The 19209-nt window shown below is 40.1% G+C and overlaps 1 protein-coding gene across 1 annotated transcript; it reads left to right on the top strand.

Moving 5' to 3' along the window:
• Positions 1-2629: 2629 nt before the first annotated feature.
• Positions 2630-9199, top strand: LOC132971946 (trypsin-5-like). Its single transcript, XM_061034780.1, has 6 exons — positions 2630-2721; positions 7686-7872; positions 8078-8260; positions 8393-8445; positions 8708-8865; positions 8987-9199. Exons 1-6 carry the CDS (start codon positions 2682-2684, stop codon positions 9197-9199), a joined length of 834 nt encoding a protein of 277 aa, XP_060890763.1. The 5' UTR covers positions 2630-2681.
• Positions 9200-19209: the final 10010 nt, after the last annotated feature.

Here is a 19209-nt window from a genome sequence, read left to right as displayed (position 1 = left end):
GGCGTAAAAGGCTGTCATAAATCAATGTCAATTATTGACAAAGGGCAGAATATGACCTCATAGCGTTTGTAAAATTAGTAATTTATTCATCAAATGGGAAATACATTATTAAAGTGACAGAGCAGATTAAAACACAAAATGTTTTATTAAAGGTCACGAGTCTAAACGAAATATTATCAAATTGTCATGATTTGGTCTAGTTTGGTTTTGCTTTTCAAAGTTTAGATCTTCTTGTTTTAGTTTTTCTCACGTTTGTGTCCCTTGTGTTTCTTTAAATGTTTCCTAGTTTTATTTTGTAATTTGTTATTCTAGTGTTTCTCTCTTTTCTAGTATGTATGGTTAAATTCTTGAGTTCTTTGTGTCTTTGTTGTTTGAGAGTGTAGTTCTTTTTCTCCAGTGTTTCTTGTCTAGTGTTCATTCCTGCCTCTGTGGGTCTTTCTCAAACCAGACACTACACCCCTCTGTTTGTGCGTCTTCGCGGAGGGTTTGCCATATTAAGTCCGTCCCAAACCAATTAGCGGGGAGTGGTAGTGCGTTATAAAACCCTCCACCAGCGAGTCTGCACCGATGCCGACTTTCGGATCATGTGCAACACCTATAGTGTCCGGTTGTCATGGAGGAAGCAATCTACAAATGTAAGTTCCACGCAAGTGCCTACAAACACTGCTCCAATCAGGGGGGTATCCTAGCCATGCTGACCCTCTGAGTACATGAAGTTATCATGACAGAGTCTAATCCCCAAAGACTTTGTATATTCATCTTTTCCTAAACTGTTAAATAAATCATTGTAAACTCTCTCCTGTTTAAATTGCAGTTGTACCATTTTTCCATACACCATAGAACAAGTTACATTTTATCAGCTAGAGTAAATTATAAATAGAATTCCATTGAAAAATAAATCTACTTGCACAGTGTTTTTTTTTTCCATGGTTATTGCGCATATATTGTTTGTGACACACCTGAAAATCATGTTTTCAAAAACCTTCCTTAATTAAAAGCACAACAGTATTATACCAGTAATACCTGTAATGTGTAGAACAGGGGTTCCCTAACTTTGTCATGCCAAAGACCACCATAAAGCACCAAGCTCTGGTGGGGACCCCCATATTGCAAATATCAAAAATTAAATGAACAGATATTTAACATGTTTCCTTATTTAATAAACAGTGAGAAACTCTTAATTTTTATTCACTTCATCCAACGTATGTTTTTGTAAACAGTCTTTTATAAATTCTGGCCCAACAATAATCAATAGTCCAAGGAACAATCACACAGTTTGTCTTCAATCATTCACGATTCATGGCGTTGTAATGTTTGTTATTTTACAAAATTGAAAGACTGTCGTAGAAATTATTTTTATTCCAGTTACCTTCCACTTCCCTACAAGTTTCCATGACCCCCCTAGAACCCCCTGGTGACCCCCTAGGGCAGGGATGAGCAACTTTGGTCATAGCAAGGGCCACATTAATTTATTTCTCACTGCCAGAGGGCCAAATTGTAGAATACGATTACAGTCAATTATGTCTCAAATTTAACTCAACAAATACCAGTGATCAAATATTATTATGGACATATTTCTGGTTTTCATGATTTCACGGCATATTTTGTCATGTTTTCTTCATGTTTCCAATTAATTGATATGTAAAAATTTACCTGAGGGCCACATTGAGAGTTGATGGGGGCCGCATGGGCCCCCAGTTGCCCACCCCTGCCCTAGGGGTTCAGGGCCCTCACTTTGAAGAACACAGGTGTAGAATATCCAGTGTTGCAGCTGCTGAAGGTGACTTAGTTTCATTACTTTATGTAACGCGACTTCTTAATCCATCATTTTATTTTATATACCGTAATATATTTTATGTCTATCATCCTCATGTGCACCGTACCTTCTAATTTAAGCTGTCAAATAAATAAAGTAGAACCAAAGTGGAAACCAGAAAATGTGCCTTCAAAGTGTAGTGGAGTAGATTTTAAAGTAATGTGAAATAGGAAGTCAAACGTGTACTCAAGCATTGTACTTGAATACTCTTTAAGTTATGCAAAACAACACACGTGACATGGTTATATTAGTGAGTAGAATGATAATAAAAGGTCAGTGAACAAAGAGATCCTTGTATATAATCACGCTGACAGAGTGAGAATTCAAACACTCATTTGGATACACTGACTGCAGAGACAAGGACAGCCGTAGACTGCTTCAGTTTTATGTATTATAATGTGATGTACTATAACACCAAACGGCTGATAAACACTCTGGCTGTGTGAATTTACAGACTTTTATTGCATCACCTGAGCTTATCTGTCTTGACCAGACAACTGTAAGTCCAACTGTTAGAGCGCATATTTTACTAAGTCAACAACATGAACTCAACCTCTTGTGTTTCATCTTCAGTGGAAAGGTATCAGTGAAAACACTTTGAAGAAAGAAGAGAGATGACAGTCAGCAGATTCAAACAGTGACATTTCACTGACACCACAGAAATACCCCCACCCCCCGAATTTTGCTTAAATTTTCTTCTCTTCTCAACTCATGTTACTGTTAATCAGAATGTTTAAATGGAGGAAGGCTGGAAGGCCAATGGGGTTACACTGATAAACCATCGTGGTGCTGATTGGTGGATGGATGTCCAACAGCACAGCATGAAAATGAACCACTGTTACACCAGGAGGGCAGTCACACAGAGATGGGTGATATGAAGTGTCTCCTCCTTTTGCTGTGTGCCGGTGAGTAGTCAATTCTATCTTTACAAACTTTTTAAGTTTCATCCTTTGAGGTAGAATTAACTGAATCCTACAGAACCCCAAGGGAAGAAGTTTAACAGGCTCAGAGGCTCATACAGTAAGGATGTATTAAGACTGTTTTTTTTCTCAAAGGACAAAAAACTCAAAGAAAGCATATTTTTGTGACCTTGTAGACTTTCCCATTCTATTAAACTTGCAATAAACACTGGAGGAGTGTCCTCCACTTGCATCTTAGTCCCTCCCACCAGAGATGAATGGAGAGATGCAAGGAAACGAAGCAGAGAAGAGAGGAAATGAGGAGATGTGTTTTAAGAGACATGCGACGTCCGTTTGTGATGATGACATCAGCTGATCACGTTCAGCTGTCAGTCGACTTGTCCGCACAAATATGAACTGTATTATTTCTAATGAAATACACACAGTAGCAGTGTTTAATCTGTGTACTTTATCTGATAACAAACACCTGCACATGAAGAACAACTTACAGTCTGCTTCAAACCAAAAGGACGATTTCTACTAACAAAGAGATTTAATATTAAATTGTCTATTTATTATTTGTATTAGTTTTGACTTTTAATTCGACAATGAACTCTGTATTTTATAAACACAGATACTTATGTCTCTGGAATACTGACAATTATTTACGAGTTCTAAATAATAGAGAAAAAAAGTGACATTTTCGAAACAGAAGATCATTAATGATCAGTCTTATATGAAACTTTACGAACGTAAATAATGATGAATGTAAAACGTGTTTCTTACTGACAGACTCCCTCTGTCAGCAAGGGCAAACAGTCTGAGTGATCATGAAAAGAAAACTATTATGAAGAAATCATTTATAATGTTCTTATTTTAACACTTCATATCAACAGACTTTTTGTTTGACAGTTAATCAAAAACAAATCAAATGTCGGGAGTGATCGGCCTGTACACTCTTAGGTATTGATTTTATAGAACTTATAGGCTACATAATATTTCATTGTTACTCTTCATGTCAGACACTTTTTTAATCCCAGCTCATCACAGACTTACTCTTTACAAACTGACAGATGTTTATAATCTGTTTAAATGTCCGACGGTCCGTTTAGCGTCTTTTTAATGTCCGTCTTGTCTCCGTTATTAAACTTCGCTTATGTTGATAAGTTTCATTGAAGTCTGATCCGCTGCAGCGTCCAATCAATGAGTGATATTCGATAAGGGGGCGTGCATGTCAGTAAAAAGACTTCCGCAAAGTCAGCTCTCGTGTATCCTCGGTCATCGCTCCTCAGATCTCCCTCCTCTCTCCTCCTTTGAGTTATAAGAGCTTTGGGACGATCCTTATCATGGCGGGACTTGAACTACTTCCGGTTTGGCCGAGGAGATAGCATTTAAGAGAACTGAGATGCAGGGATGGAATGTGGGATGGACCTTCAGAGCTGGAAGGAGCCTGAGGCGGACAGCAGAAGGATTTATAATTTCCTCGATTTCATAAGGACCGATATAACGAGGAGCCAGCTTCTTGGAAGCAACACTGAGGGGAATGTGTTTAGAACTTAGCCAAACCTTCTGACCGGGAGAGTAGTTGGGAGCAGGATCTCTGTGGTGGTCAGCCAGTCTCTGGTTGCACTCTCTGGTCCTTAAAAGTGCTGCCCTGTCCCCATTCCAGACTCTGTGGATCCGACAACGGTGAGTTTGGACTGATTGTAATGTGATTTCCATCTCCTGAGCAGGGAAGAGAGGAGGTAAATAACCCTAAGTACCCTCATAAGGTGCCATACCTGTGGCTGAAGAGGTGAGTGAGTTGAGGGCAAACTCCACCCAAGCCAGGTGCTCACTCCACGATGAAGGTTTTTGGGCACATACACATCTGAGGGCTGCTTCGAGGTCTCGATTGGCCCTCTCAGTCAGTCCGTTGGTTTGAGGATGGTAGCCAGATGATAAACTGACCGTTGCCCCCAGTGCCCGACAGAAAGCTTTCCAAACTTGTGAGGTGTATTGTGGTCCTCGATCAGAGACGATATCCAATGGTATCCCATGGAATCGGAATACATGGCGAGTCAGGAGGTCAGCAGTTTCTGTGGAAGAGGGTAGTCTGGGGATAGCAACCAAGTGTGCAGCTTTGGAGGGCCAGTCAACAATGGTGAGTACTGTAGTATTACCTTGTGAAGGTGGTAAACCGGTAAGGAAATCCAGGGCAATGTGAGACCACGGACGGTCTGGCACTGGGAACAGATGGAGGAGATCCACAGGAGGGCGATGGGATGCTTTACCATGGGAGCAGACAGAGCAGGCTTTAACAAATTCCTTGGTATCAATAGTCATGGTGGGCCACCAGAAGTGTCGTCGCAGCAGGTCCAGGGTGTGAGAGACCCTAGGATGTACTGATCTCACTACTGACTCGGTTGCCCGCATGATAGCTGCCACCAGGCATGATGAGGGGAGAATCGTGTCAGGATGAATTGGTCATCTGCTGCAGCGAACTGTCTGGGGAGTGCGTCAGGTTTGATATTTTTACTTCATGGTCTATAGGTAAGGTTGAACTTGAAACGGCCAAAAAACAAAGCCCACCAGGCTTGTCTGGAGTTGAGCCTTTTGGCCTTCTGGATGTATGATAAGTTCTTGACCAAACCAGAAAGGGTGTCTCAACTCCCTCCAACCAGTTCTAATGCCAACTTCACAGCCAGGAGCGGGGGACATTTTGCAGGAGAAAAAGGTACAAGGATGCAATTTTTGGTCATCTAGTGATCTTTGTGAGAGAATTGGGCCAACACCCACATCTGAGGCGTCCACCTCCATGATGAATTGGAGTGCGGGATCAGGCGGCTGGGCGATCTGAAGTTGGTCCTCCACACGATTGAGGCTTGTGGAGGACCAACTTCACTTGCAGGGACTCCATGTGTCACAGCCCTGCTCTGCCTTTCAGTACTTTTCCAGTCAGACCGCCTCCCTCTCACTCTACCTGTCAGGCACACCCACCTCATCAGCTCTCTCAGCTGAAGCTAATCAGTAATCAAGCCCCTACATAAGCTGCTGCTCCAAACTTTCACATTGCCCGATTGTCATCACATTCATGCCTCATTCCAGCAGTTTCCCTTGGACTGATCTACAGGTACCGGCCCTGCCTGTCTTGGACTCACCTTCTCCGTCAAAACCTTGGTAATTACCTCAGCCGTCTGTCTGAGTGTGGATTACCTATTTTGTCTGTTCGAAGTGAGTTTTCCTGTTTTCGTGTTTGTTCTGCACGATCAGTTCTGGACACTTTCCCCAGCCGGCTAACAGAGACATTTTTCAGATTAGACCGTGATTACTTGTGTTTGTCTTTGTATCACCTGCTGCTGAGAAATAAAGTGTGTGACTATATCTGCCAGTTTCCTGTCGTGCTTCAATTGGGTCCGTACACTGCCAGTTACACCATGAGACCACAGACGGTCTGGTCGTGTTGCCCAAGCATGATTCCTTGAGAGGAGATCGCTTGGCGCAGGGAGTTAATGTTCGATTGTACATCTGAGTCGGCTGGGTCCATGTTGGCCGGATTATTCTGTTACGAGCAACAGAAGTGTTTGTTTTAGGACCCAAACGCACGACTCGGAGACAGTTAGTACAGTTAGGCCTCTCTTCATTGGCTCCCTATTCATGCCAGAGCAGACTTTAAGGTGCTGCTGCTAACTTCTAAAATATTAAATGGTAGCGCACCATTGTATCTTATCGACCTGGTGAACCCCTATGTGCCTGCCCAAGCCCTGCGTTCTCAGGGGACGGGTCTTCTGAGTGTCCCAAAGGTCAGAAAGAAGACGGTTGGTGAACGGGCTTTTTCTTTCCGTGCACCGACACTTTGGAACAGTTTACCTCTGGACATTAGGCAGGCTTGTTCTGTTGAGGTTTTTAAAGCAAAGTTATAGACCCATCTGTTTACTGTTGAGTATGAGTCATGATTTCTCTGTATGTTTTTTCCTGTATTTTAACTGTATTGCTTTGTACAGCACTTTGATTTAAAGCGCTTTATAAATAAAGTTATTATTAGTTAAAGAGTTTCTTTAATGTTAACACGATATGTGGAAGGGGGGAGTGGTGTCAGGGGATCCGTGAGGTGGTGTCCGTGCTCTTTCTTACTGTCCCTCTATAGCTATTTTCATTTAGCTTTGATCCCTAACCACTTCCTGTTTCTGTAGTTAAGTTAATGTCATACGTACAATCTACCCGATGTTCCTTTTTTATTTCAAAATAAAACCATGTTTGTATTCAAACAGGAAGTACCCTCATCTTAAGACAATACAAAAATTCAAAATAAAGCTCAACAAAAACAGTTTTGAAATGCAAAATAATGAAGTTTTCAACATGAAAAATTATAAATGTGTTTATTCGCGATTAACTATTGAAATTCACAGATTAATCATGAGTGAATTATTTTTTATTGTTTTACAGCCCTATTATTAGCCATTAATATGCCATCAAAGTAACCCCACGCCGGGGGCTGTAAGACCAGTGGAACTTGATGAACAAATGGGAATTATTTGTCAAACTAGCATGGCCATTTACAAAAAATGGCAACTTGACTCCTAAGAGAGCATTTACATTGGTGGGCAGATCTTTCCATCAACATGTTAATGCTTGATGTCTGGAAATATCTGCAGGAGATTTTAACATGTTGAACATTTATTTCCAGATGCAATGCAGGTCATAAAGTAAGACGTGATGTTGAGAACTTGGCCAAATAAAAGACCCTGATTAAAGAAAATTACAATAATCCATGTCCATCTAGTGCTGTATTTCAATGTCTGTAGCTCCTTATGTACTAATGAAAAGTGTTGCATTTAAGTAAAATAGTGAAAAATTTAAAGAAAATAGCTCTAATACAGGGTTTCCAAAGGATTATACAACACAAAGTATATTAACTTTCCAAAATGAAAAAGGTGTTGGGTCCAAAAACTGTTCCAACTCCCAGTCACCTGGTGGACTTTCTCTTTCAGGTGTCACAGTGAGCACAGCTGTGGATCTGCAGAAGAGAATTATTAATGGTAGTCCATGTGGAAATGAAGAGCGCCGGTACCATGTCAAGTTAATAGCATCTAATGGGAAGAAAGACTTCTTCTGTGGTGGCTCCCTGATCAGTGAGAGCTATATTCTGACTGCAGCTCACTGCTGGAAACAGGGGTGGTAAGAAAGTGATGGTTTGGTTCTAAAATGAAGTAAGGGTAAATTTGTCAATGAAATGAAATTGAGCTAAAAGTCATGCTGTAATTCCAAACATGAAGACAGCTTTCATTTAGTTTTTCTGATGTAAAAATGCAATAATAACTGACCTCTGTTATCATAATATATCTACAGTAATACTGTCATGTTCCTTTCTTTCTTTTTTTAGGAATATGACTGCATTAGTAGGAGTGCATCCAGGTCCACCAGAAGGAGTGAAAATCACAGAACACCATATCTACAATGACACTAATGGGAACCATGACATCATGCTGCTGAAGTTACCACAACCCACTCAGATTCCATACGTAGCACTTCCTAACGAAAATAAATGTAGTAAATTTCATAAAATGTGAGTTTTGAGCTTTCCTCAGCTTTTTCTTAAAGTTAAAATCTTGAGCTCGAAGCAACAACGACAAACCTAAACAAACACAATGTAAAGACTGTCATTTTATCATCCTTTTCATAATATTTTTTAAAAAAGCCTTCGGACTGCAGGACATGGAGCCACAATTATGGGTCCTGATCATAAAAGAGGTACATTTTTTAAGTTATTATTTATGTTTATCCAAAATGGTGTTCGTACTTTAGTTTGTGTGCCAAGTAAAATAACTGCACAATTTCACAATGTAGTCTTTTATTTTAGCATTAAATAGTTTGAGATGATTTTTGGTGTAGAAGAAAAAAAACTCAAGTTAAAAGAAAGTTCTACACGATACAGAAAAATTCTCAACAATTTAAACAATAAAGGTTTTTTTTTTGTCTCTGTAGTTAATACGTTCTCCTCATCCTTATCTAGGAAGTGATAGACCAAAAGAACTCCACTGTGCTGACATCCCAGTCTTCCAGTGTCCAGACTATAAAAACTGTCTGCGGAGCAGCCCTTACCGGACAGCTCAGTATTATAGCTATCAACACTTCTTCTGTAGCCAATCTAATACTGTGGATATTTCTCCAGTGAGTCTGAACAGCTTCTTGTCTTACACATTTCCTACAGCCAATACACACGTTACCATTTAAATATGATTTAAGTTTTTAAGTCAAGATATTAAATTCTAAATGTTTATCTGTCTCACAGGGTGACTCTGGTGGAGGAGCCGTGCACAAATGCAGGATTTACGGGGTCAACGCTTTTGTTGCTAATGGTACTCATGCCTGCGTTAACAAATCTGGATACATGGATGTCTGTGAATACATGCCATGGATCAAAGACAAAGTGGGTCTTGGTTTTTTTAACAAAGTTAGTAATAAAGCTTTGTCCAAGTTAGGAGGGAAGTGTCTTAATCCTTAGAAAGCCCATTTGAAAAAAGAAAAAGCATTACTGAAGTGATTTGATTAAACTGTTAGAGGGCAAAAAATAACACGTTTAAAAATGATTGAAAATTTCCAATAAACTCATGAAATGTATTTTGCTTTTTTTGTCAGTTTGTCTGTAAAAACTACAAACATGATGCAATAAGATAAAATGAGATGCTACGTTAACAGAATTGTGAAAACAGAATTTAAAATGAACATGACTCAAAATGTGTTGTGTTTTTTTATTTTGGAGACTTTCTAATAAAAAATAAATGTTTTTATGTATTTTATTGAAATCCAGCACAAAATATAAAATTATAGATTTCTCTGGCTTTGATAACTGTTTATATTTGAGGAAACGAAAGTACTCAAACAACAAATATATATAACATGGTTTTAGTCCATTTTTTTAATTAATTTTGATATTTTGGTGTAAAAATAGACATATTAGGTGTACATCTTTAATGGAGAGGTGCTTCATAAGTGTTTGTAACGCTCACCAAGTCTTTGCATCCAAGACCTACCATGTTACATTTTACAGTCTTTTACACTCCCATTATTAAAGTCTTCAGACAATTTATTTCATAATATAAGATCTGGACCTGCTGAGAATTATGATTAAAACCTACTGGGAAAATGTTTTAAAGTCACAGTGACAGTGTCCGGTTTCTTTGTCATTATTAGAATATAAGTGCTATGTCAACAGGTGTATTTTTGGAACTGCTAACACGTTTTTATGTTTTTCTTATTCCTGTAAAAAACTTTCTTCCTTTCACCAGCAACCCCACGAGCAGTCACAAATATCTGTGTGCTGTTAGAGCAGAGCTTCAATATTACCTGATGTGACAGAGGTTAATTCCACAAATGGATTCAAAGCCTCTCTGAAATTCGGACAGTGACATTTCCTGTGATGGCAGTGACATTTGTGGTGACATTTGATCCTCTGAGTTTGCCGTCAGCCAAATCTCATCGGATATGCAGGACCTGTGTCGTGCCATTTTAGACCATCAATCTTCAAATGAGCCTCTGCTGACATGCAAAATGTAAAGATTTAGCTACATGCATGGTGATCATGAGGCTAATGAAACAAACATCAGGAGTGAGTGAGAGCAGGGGAAAAGATTCTGAGAGAAAGGGAGAGAAAGGACAGATATGAATGGAATAGATACATAATGTAAGATGTGAGGGAATCTGAAAGAAGACATGAGAAAAGTCAAGTTTTACACAAAATCAGCAGCAGTGTGAATAAATAGCCATTTTAAACACATGTCCCAAATTCACAGAAAACCTGAAAGCTTGACCTTTCATTTAAGGGAAGACTGAGGCTTTATAATGCTAAGAGTTGCTAAGTACTCTCAGTGATCGTCTATAACCACCTCCAAGAAAACTGGGGGCTTCAAAAAGATTGCCCTTAAACTAATGGATTTAGCCAAGTAGGCTAGTAGTAGGCTCCTTTCTTATTGCCTAGAATGCATCTTTTTTTTATTCTGGTGGGAGAGGTCTCTCCAGGATATCAATCCCAGTATCCATAGGACAAAATAGACCACTGAGAGGTTGTGATAAGCATGAATATAGTTTGCATAACAGGCAAAAAAGATGACTATTGACATGAAAACACACTCCCAACCATTGTCGATACCACAGTGAGTCGGGTGAGTATATCACCACATTTCTGGGTGTATGGTTCACTGATGATCTCACCTTGACAGGACACACCTTTCATCGACAGAAAAGAAAGCTCAAATCAGCATCTCCATTGCGTGTGAAAGTTGACAAGAAAAAAAGACCCCAGCAGACATCATAAGCCAAGGCACTCATCTACCAGTAGAGGGCAGCGTAGGTTAACAAAAACTCAGCGTGCAATTAGATGACATCTGATTCAGTAGAAGTAGAGTCAAACATGGGGTGGCATCTCTTTTTGGGAATGTCTTCCTATGAACATGTGTGTATATGGAGGGTAAAGGGATGTTTTCCTGTATACTCAATTCTTCAAGCTCTGAGGAGCACAAAAACCTAAAAAGGTTTGCACATTTTTTTTCAGATTTATACACATATGCACACAATTTTATTTTAAAAGTCAGAACTTCTCGGTGTTAAGTGGCCTACACCTCTTTCAGGCCAGTTTGCTATGCACGCTACAGTTATAAATGAAACCCCTGGACTCTTTCAATGTCCCAGATTGTCACTGGTTACAAGTATTCAGTCAGTATTTGGGTATATGTTGTGTGAACACCAGCAACTAAAGTTTTGGCGGTCTCTCTTTTTACTGATTAAGTTGTAATCCTCAGAACATTGTGAATACAAACCCAATCTACTGAATAACGATTCAGTCACTGTCCCCCTCTGGCTGCTGGTCCATCAGCATGAGCAAACTTCGGTTTTGATAAGAAAGACCGCCTTTACAAAGAGCAGAGAGACTGTTCAAGTCTTTACAAGTCCATACAAAATGACGCTGACATTCTGATGTTTTGGCTGCAGGATTAGTAGGAAGATGGAATTTCAAGATGATGTCTGCCTTGTAAGCCAAGCAAAGAGATAACATATATTGAAAATAATTGCAAGAACCAACTACTCACAATCGTACTGTTACGAATGAATGAAATGCCTACTTGTACGTCCCACGTCTTGGCATGCTGAAGATCTTTAACTGGGGAGTAAACACAGAGGGAGTCTGGTGCCTCAAAGCCTGTGTTACCTGATAAAATAATCCCTGGTGGGTCTCATTTAGCTAAGAAAATGCTGGCCTTGCAGTTTTTGATATCAGCAATGGATTCAACAAGGTCATTACTGAGCTCAGGTAATTGGCAGAAACACATTTGGAGATGTGTGTGTCCTGAGCATCTGAGTGATTTGAAATATTTTCTGACTAAAAAATGAATCAGGTTGAGAATATACAGATGAAGCATCTATGAGTCAAGAATCATCCCCTAAGGGGTTCCATATTGTTATTTTTACAGTCTATGATTGTTACGTGCTGTAGCGCTGTGTCTCTCCCTCTCTCTCTCTCCTGTGTGCTCTCCAGGTGCTGCTTCTCAGCGTCAGCGTAGCCAGACACACCTGTGGCGATGCTTTAAAGGTCACATATTATGCAAAATACTCTTTACCATACTTTTCTAACACTAACACGAGTCCCTTGTCCGTCTACAAACCCCCCCAATGACGAGAAAGTCCATCCTCTCCGTCTTTTGCCTCAGTTACCATCACTGTTTCTAGACGGAGTTACCGTCACTGTTTCTAGACGGAGTTACCGTCACTGTTTCTAGACGGAGTTACCGTCACTGTTTCTAGACGGAGTTACCGTCACTGTTTCTAGACGGAGTTACCGTCACTGTTTCTAGACGGCTGCTTATCACACAGCTGTTGTAGTCAGCTATGGTTTAGTGGGAGATGGAGCACAGCGCTAACCTTGCTAACAGGTTGCCACCACGGGGCCACAACTTTTCTGACATGAACCCTGATACGGTGTCTGCCACACCAAGATAACATTCCTAAGGTCTGTGTCACACTTTCATCGAACATAAATGAAAGACCACACCCTGGGATCGTGAAGCTTGTGTGTGCACAAACAGCCTGTGGCACCGGGAACAAAAAACATAGTGTTGCCAAGTAAGCAGCGACAGATGTAGCAGATGACAGAAACCTGCCGACGACTGTTTGAGTTAAATATGCAAATCTGACGGCCCTACATGTACCTCTCATGAGATCATACAACAAGGACAAGAGTTTCATTTTAGAAATGTGTCAACTGTCACGACAGAGTCTTTCTTGTTTTCAGACTGACTATTTAAAAGCTTCTAAATGATTTCATCCGTTAGGTTCTGCTCTAATTCACCGTCCCTTTCTTGATAATGAAGGCTGTTGAAAAGCTTGCTTGTTTGCTGTGAACTGTGTCATCTTTGTTCGACCGACCTGAGCTCTCACTTTACTGTGCCACAGGTTTCTTATTACCAAAGGTTCATATTTCAGTCAGGTGAAAACCAGGAAGAGGGAGGGGCTTAACGTTGAGCACAGAGAAAAAGAGAGAGTGAAAGGTGGAGGAATGTGGATAAAACTGCCTGGTAGGAAAAGTAACTAGGAATTTAAAAAAGAGGCACAGAAGTGCTCACTCTCTAACTCCTCACATTCCTTGATATCTTCCACTCCCACACAAACACACACACACACACACACACACACACACACACACACACACACACACACACACACACACACACACACACACACACACACTCCCACACACACACGCTCATCTTTAAGAAGCTTTTTTTAATTTCACATGCAGCGTCCTGACATGACCGGGTTGTAACTGAGAAATGATGAGCGTTGTTGCAACAGGCCTCGTTTTAATTAGACACCAACATGATTCATTCCTTTACATAAAGCACTTTGGTCTTCTAGATCAAAACATAACGAAAGGGCTACATCCATATATCCATCCACCCATCTATTCATCCATCCCTACATCCATCCATCCCTAATCCTGTGAACCTGGTTGAAGTTTGCTTGTCAAACCCCAAATTTATCCCCCTGGCGCGATCCCGCCTCCTGTACTCTTATATTTTACGTTGTTGCGCTCCTTAATGTGTTGTGTTGACCACAGAATCTCAGTCTGTATATCATCACCGACAGCTTTATTTAGGGTTAAAAGAACACTCGTATGCTGCTGAATATTTAGGATCAGTAGATGACCGGACAACAAAGTTCCGAACGAATGGATTAACTTTCATTGTCGTGGTCTGTCGCTATGTAAAAACAACAAAAACACTTGGGTAAAGGTTAGGGAGAGTTTGTAGCTTCAGTTAGTTCTTAATTTAAAAAAAACGAATGTCTCAAGTGCCAGCTGACCTTTTTCTGCATTAAACTAAACCATTTTAATTCTAGATAATGGTCCAGGAACTGCTAGTGTTCAGTATACATGTTCAATATAAGCTTTTCAACGCTCCCGATAAGTCAATAAGCATAAGCATGACAATAAAACCTGTTCTATGTACAAGCTGTTGCTTTGATATGTTGTTTAAAGGATTTCTAGGACAAATCTCTTTCTAGTAAAACATTTTGAAAGGCAAAACATATTCTGAAAATTATATTTCTCTCATGTAGAGGTTTCATTATTTGGTGCCAGAGAAAAAAAAAAAGTATGCAAATAGTTTAAGGATCATTACAGAGATTATTGTGCAGGAAACATTTTTTTTCATGTTATTAAAGCATTTTTTACTGAAGGGCCACTTCCCTCGCCACTGTGCCTTAGTACACTATGCACAACCTCCACCAGGGGAGCTACCAAGTAATTTCACACCACACCAGAGTCAGAGGCCTGCACTGTAAACACTAAAGTCAGCCCTGCTGCTGAAGTTGACTTTTACTTCCTTTAAAATAAACACAGGCAACCATTACACAACACAACTAACTCTTACACTAGCACATTACTGGGACCACTATTTACAGAAGGACAGTTAATATCCATTTACATGAAGACATTGTCAATAACTACTTGAGTACTTCTTTGTCCGCTGTGCAGCATATAGAGCTGTCACTTGTAGGCACCAACGAGGACACAACCTGGGCTTGTTTTGTAATATGTAAGGTGTGTAACCCTGCAGGGAAGCATGAGTTTAATGAGTTCAGAACTATGCAGGTTTAAGCGGCATAGTCTGTTTTGTCTATTTAAGTGTGTGCCGTGTGTGTGTGGGTGGGTGTGTTTGTCGGCCTATCTGACCTCTCATGCTCTTCAGAAGATCAGCGGTGTACAATTTCCAGCAGAACTGGTTTTTGCTCTGTGAACACTGAACAGAGTGACTCCACCCCTGTTTCTCACCACACGTCAAATCAGGTCAAACAAAGCGGTGCGTTTTGTGTGTCCAAGGGTACAGTTCTTATTCACCTGTACAGTATGTGCATTACTTTTTCTTGTATTTGATTTTCTAATACATTTAATGATCATATTAACAGAGTTGGTTAGTGGTTTTATGTGATGTTGAAGAGGTGAGTTTTTAGGGATTTCTTGAAGGTGGAGAGTGACGGGGGAGTCTCTGAATGTTTTAAGGGAGTGAGTTCCAGAAGATGGGAGTGGTTATGCAGAAGGCCCTGTCCCCCCAGGAACCAATGGTTGGGCCTGCAGGGGGACTGGGGGGTCAGTAATATGTTTTTTTTTATTATTCAACTGAATTTTAAATGAAATTTAAAATTGATGGCCAGCAAATCAAATGAAGCATGAAAGAAAAGACACACAACAATTAGAATACAAAAAAGACACTGATCCTATTTGTACTCCTATATTGACAGGCACCATGATCTAATTAGATAGCAACTTCAGAGAGTATGTGTGGTCAGAAATCACATCCTTCAGGTCACAAGCTTCTTACACCTCAACTACACAGCCCTGACCCCTGAAGGACCCCTCTCATCCACTCAGTCCACTCTTCTCTTTGCTGCCACCTGGTCGGCATGGTCAGGTTTCAGATACAGGACTATACTGAAGCTACAGACCTATCACAGATCAGTGGGTGGGACCTCACTCCCAGAATCGAAACTTAACGTCCGCTATATATTGCAGGCTCTATGGAGAAAGATGAGAATAATGAAAGTATGATAAAAGTATGTTTCGACTTTAAATCGATATGGATGAAGGGGATTTTGAAGGTCTTGTGCTCAAATCCAATCTTCATGGCTATCTCTACGAGCCGCAATATAGCGACGAGCAGTTGAGGCTAATGGAGGAAAAGAGGGCGGCTGCTACGGCTGCTTCAGCCGAGACACAAGACCTGTCTGTTGGGGGGCGGTGAGGACGAAGAGCCCGGGGCCGGCTCGAGCTGGGGCGGAGCTGTGCATTCTGGGTGTTGTCTTTCATCTACATGAGCCAAAAAGACACTTTCTGCATTTTCTCGGTTAAGAAGGCACTAACTTCAAAATGTATTTCACATTTCTACTACATATATGACCCAATTGCAATACATGATTCATGTTTCAACCGGTGAAGTATCCCTTTAACCCTAAGTTGCTCCAGCTGTGTATGAATGGGATTAGTTAATACTAATGGACACTTTCCATGTCAGCCTTTATGTGATACTGTTTATTTGTTTGTTCTTGTGTTACCTGCTTACCCATATAAATATGTATCCATGTACCAACTGTGCAAGCTGTGATGACAAATTTCCCCCTGGAAGACAAAAAAGTGTAATAGTATAATGTATTGTAGATATCTGAGGTCGTTTGTCCCGTCAGCAGTTGGGTTTTTAAATAAACTGTGGGCATTGGACCCAGTACACGTATACTGTGGACTGCTGGTCTTTGTGTCTCTTCTCTCACTCACGTCCATCGTGATGATATCCACAGGATTTATGCTTTATTTGTATGTATTTATGTCTTTGTGTTGTTTTTTATTATGTTTATTGCCTGTATGGGCCTCTGTTGCAAACCAAATTGCCCCTCTGGGGTAATAGAGATTTTCCAAACCAATCTGGTCCGATTGTATATCCTCCAGGTTGTTAGCAGCAACAGTTAACGACTACAAGGATCTTTTACATGGTACTATTCATAAAAGGTTTCTAGGTCAGCCAATGACTCTATCTGACTCTATGTTAATCATTTGAAAGTCATTCGAACAAACATTCAGTTTTGTGTTTTTTTCCTCCTCATGAATATCGTATCTTTTTGAATAAAGCTCATGTGTGTCATGACACCTCTGGAGTTTAACCTCTGACCTATTAGTCCTTAGCTTCCACCCTCAGTTCTAGCCGTTATATTATGAACACAGTACCGTTCAAGTCCATTTCTGAAACCTGAGACTGCAGCAAAAACCCTAGGCAGACAGGTTGTTAACAAAGCTCCTGGTATGCCGAAAGAATTCGGAAAAGAAAACAAGTTGAACGGTGAAATTATCATCGAAACTCTTCTTCTGTGCTTACATCATCACTGTTTGTCTATAATACTTTATAATACTTTATAAGAATGATAATTATCCAGATCATGTTAAAGGTACAGTATAGTTCCTGTCAAAATACCCCCTCCCGACTCAGACTGCCACAACAATAATATCAGCTTTACATCTTTTATCATTAAGATAAATATTAAAGGTGTACTATGGAGTTTTGGTAGAGAAATGTGAAAGTTGGAGAAGTGTACGGATTATGTGGTATATGTTCATAACTCTGTACACAAACTGTCTTTAGAGGAAAATGTGGGCCCTGTAACTCTGTTTGAAGATAAAATTCTAAGCGAGAAGTTATGGTGGTGGGCCCACAACAGAGAAACCGTAAATCTCCTGGTAGCTTTTTAGCTCAATATTCCAGGGACCCATTTTTTCTTTGAGTAAAGTTTGTGTATTTAGTTCAGAAAATATAGCATAGAATTGTTTTACTTCTCCAACTTTGAAATTTCAAAACCAAATCTACATAGTGCACCTTTAAAGTGAATCTTAGCGCTGCTCAACTTCAACCTCTAGACTTTCTGTAACATAATCAGCCCTCCATGTTTCATCATCATTAATGTTGTTAATGTTAGTATAAGACTGATCAGTCTATATCACAGTTAGCTGTTACTGCTAATACCACTCAAACTGTTACCATGATGACTGAAATTAGAGCTTCAAAACTATCGTATTCATTGTCGTTGTTGCTCTGTTTGTCTCTATCCTTCTTCTTCTTCTTCTTCCTGCCTCTCTCTATCCCACTTTCCAACACCCAACATAGTTTAAGCAAATGGTTTTTCAAGTCTGGTTCTGCTCGAGGTTTCTGCCTTTTAAAGGTCACATATTCACCTCCTCTTTAACCAGTTTAAATAAGTCTCAGAGCTCCTCAAAACATGTCTGTGAAGTTTCTTGTTCTAGATCCTGTATTTGATCATGCCTATAAACCCCTCTATTTCAGCCCTGCTCAGAACAGGCTGTTTCTGTGTCTGTAGCTTTAAATGTAAATGAGCTTTCATTATGATGTCCATGAGAGCCTTTTTTTCAATTTCTATGGCAAAGACTGTTTTCGAGGGATGCCCTTGTCATTTAAAAGAGAGCAGCTTGCTTTGTCCACAGAGGGCGCACAAAATCAAAACGGAAAGTTCCACACAGGAGCATTAAGTTCTTTGCTTTCCCCCGTTAATCTGTAGTCTTTGACTAATCCGTTCTTTTGTTGGTGGCTTTAAAGATTAAAACAGGAAATCTGAATAAACTATCTGTTGTTTGACTAATCCTCCATTTAGAGATCACATTAGTTGAGTAAACACTGCAACAGAGCTTTAAGCTGATATGACGATGTTGCTTATTATTTTATAAGCTCATCTGTGTTGTCATTTGTGATCTGTTTATACAGCAGCCTACATGTAGAAACTTTTCAATGGCTCAACAGTCTAAAGGCAGACACTGACATTGCAATCAATTTCACTTTTTCCCCCTCCGTGACTCAGACACACCTGCATTCAGTAGAAAAACACCACACCTTACCTGTCTGTTCATGTCAACTATAGCATAACACACACACCCACACAAACAAGCATCTACTGACACGTCTGTTTGGTTGCCAAGAATCGAGAGAAAAAAACAAAAGCTTTTTACTGATACAGTTCCTCAGAAGTCACTCCCTCCCTGTTCCCATTGGCACAGTACCATCTCAAGTTAACTGCTTTAACTTGTACCCACATCTTTACCTACGAGCTCAAAGGAAATTTAAACTTTGTCTCTTGTTCTGTTTTCTCTGATTGAAAAGGATTGAAAAACCAAAAACAGCTTCCTTCAAAAAGAGACAAAACGTGTATTTACACCCTGCATTGGCCAAACTAGTCCCATAAACACTGATTCAGGAAGTCAGACACATTTAAAGGTTTTTGGGGATGGGGGGGAGTTTTTGAGTTAAGATGACTTTATCAGAAATGTGTAAAGACTGCATTCCAGTCAAAGTGAGAGGTCTAGAGACGATCTTTAAACAGGTAGAGAGTTAGCGTAGGTTTGTGACCCTGTATAAACCAGCTCTCTCAGAACGCTCCGTTTTGGTGTGTGTCTCTTTAAATGCAATGAGCCCC

Source organism: Labrus mixtus, chromosome 3, assembly GCF_963584025.1.
Source record: "Labrus mixtus chromosome 3, fLabMix1.1, whole genome shotgun sequence".
NCBI classification, from domain to species: domain Eukaryota; kingdom Metazoa; phylum Chordata; class Actinopteri; order Labriformes; family Labridae; genus Labrus; species Labrus mixtus.
The sequence above is the reverse complement of the archived record's forward strand: the minus strand, read 5'-3'. Positions and strand labels throughout refer to the sequence as shown.

Bases quoted from the DNA above. Each gene is read 5' to 3' on its own strand.
- LOC132971946 (XM_061034780.1), top strand. From the start codon at position 2,682: ATGGGTGATATGAAGTGTCTCCTCCTTTTGCTGTGTGCCG. The intron at 2,722-7,685 runs GTGAGTAGTCAA...TTTCTCTTTCAG, and splicing joins CCTCCTTTTGCTGTGTGCCG to GTGTCACAGTGAGCACAGCT. The intron at 8,866-8,986 runs GTGAGTCTGAAC...TCTGTCTCACAG, and splicing joins ATACTGTGGATATTTCTCCA to GGTGACTCTGGTGGAGGAGC.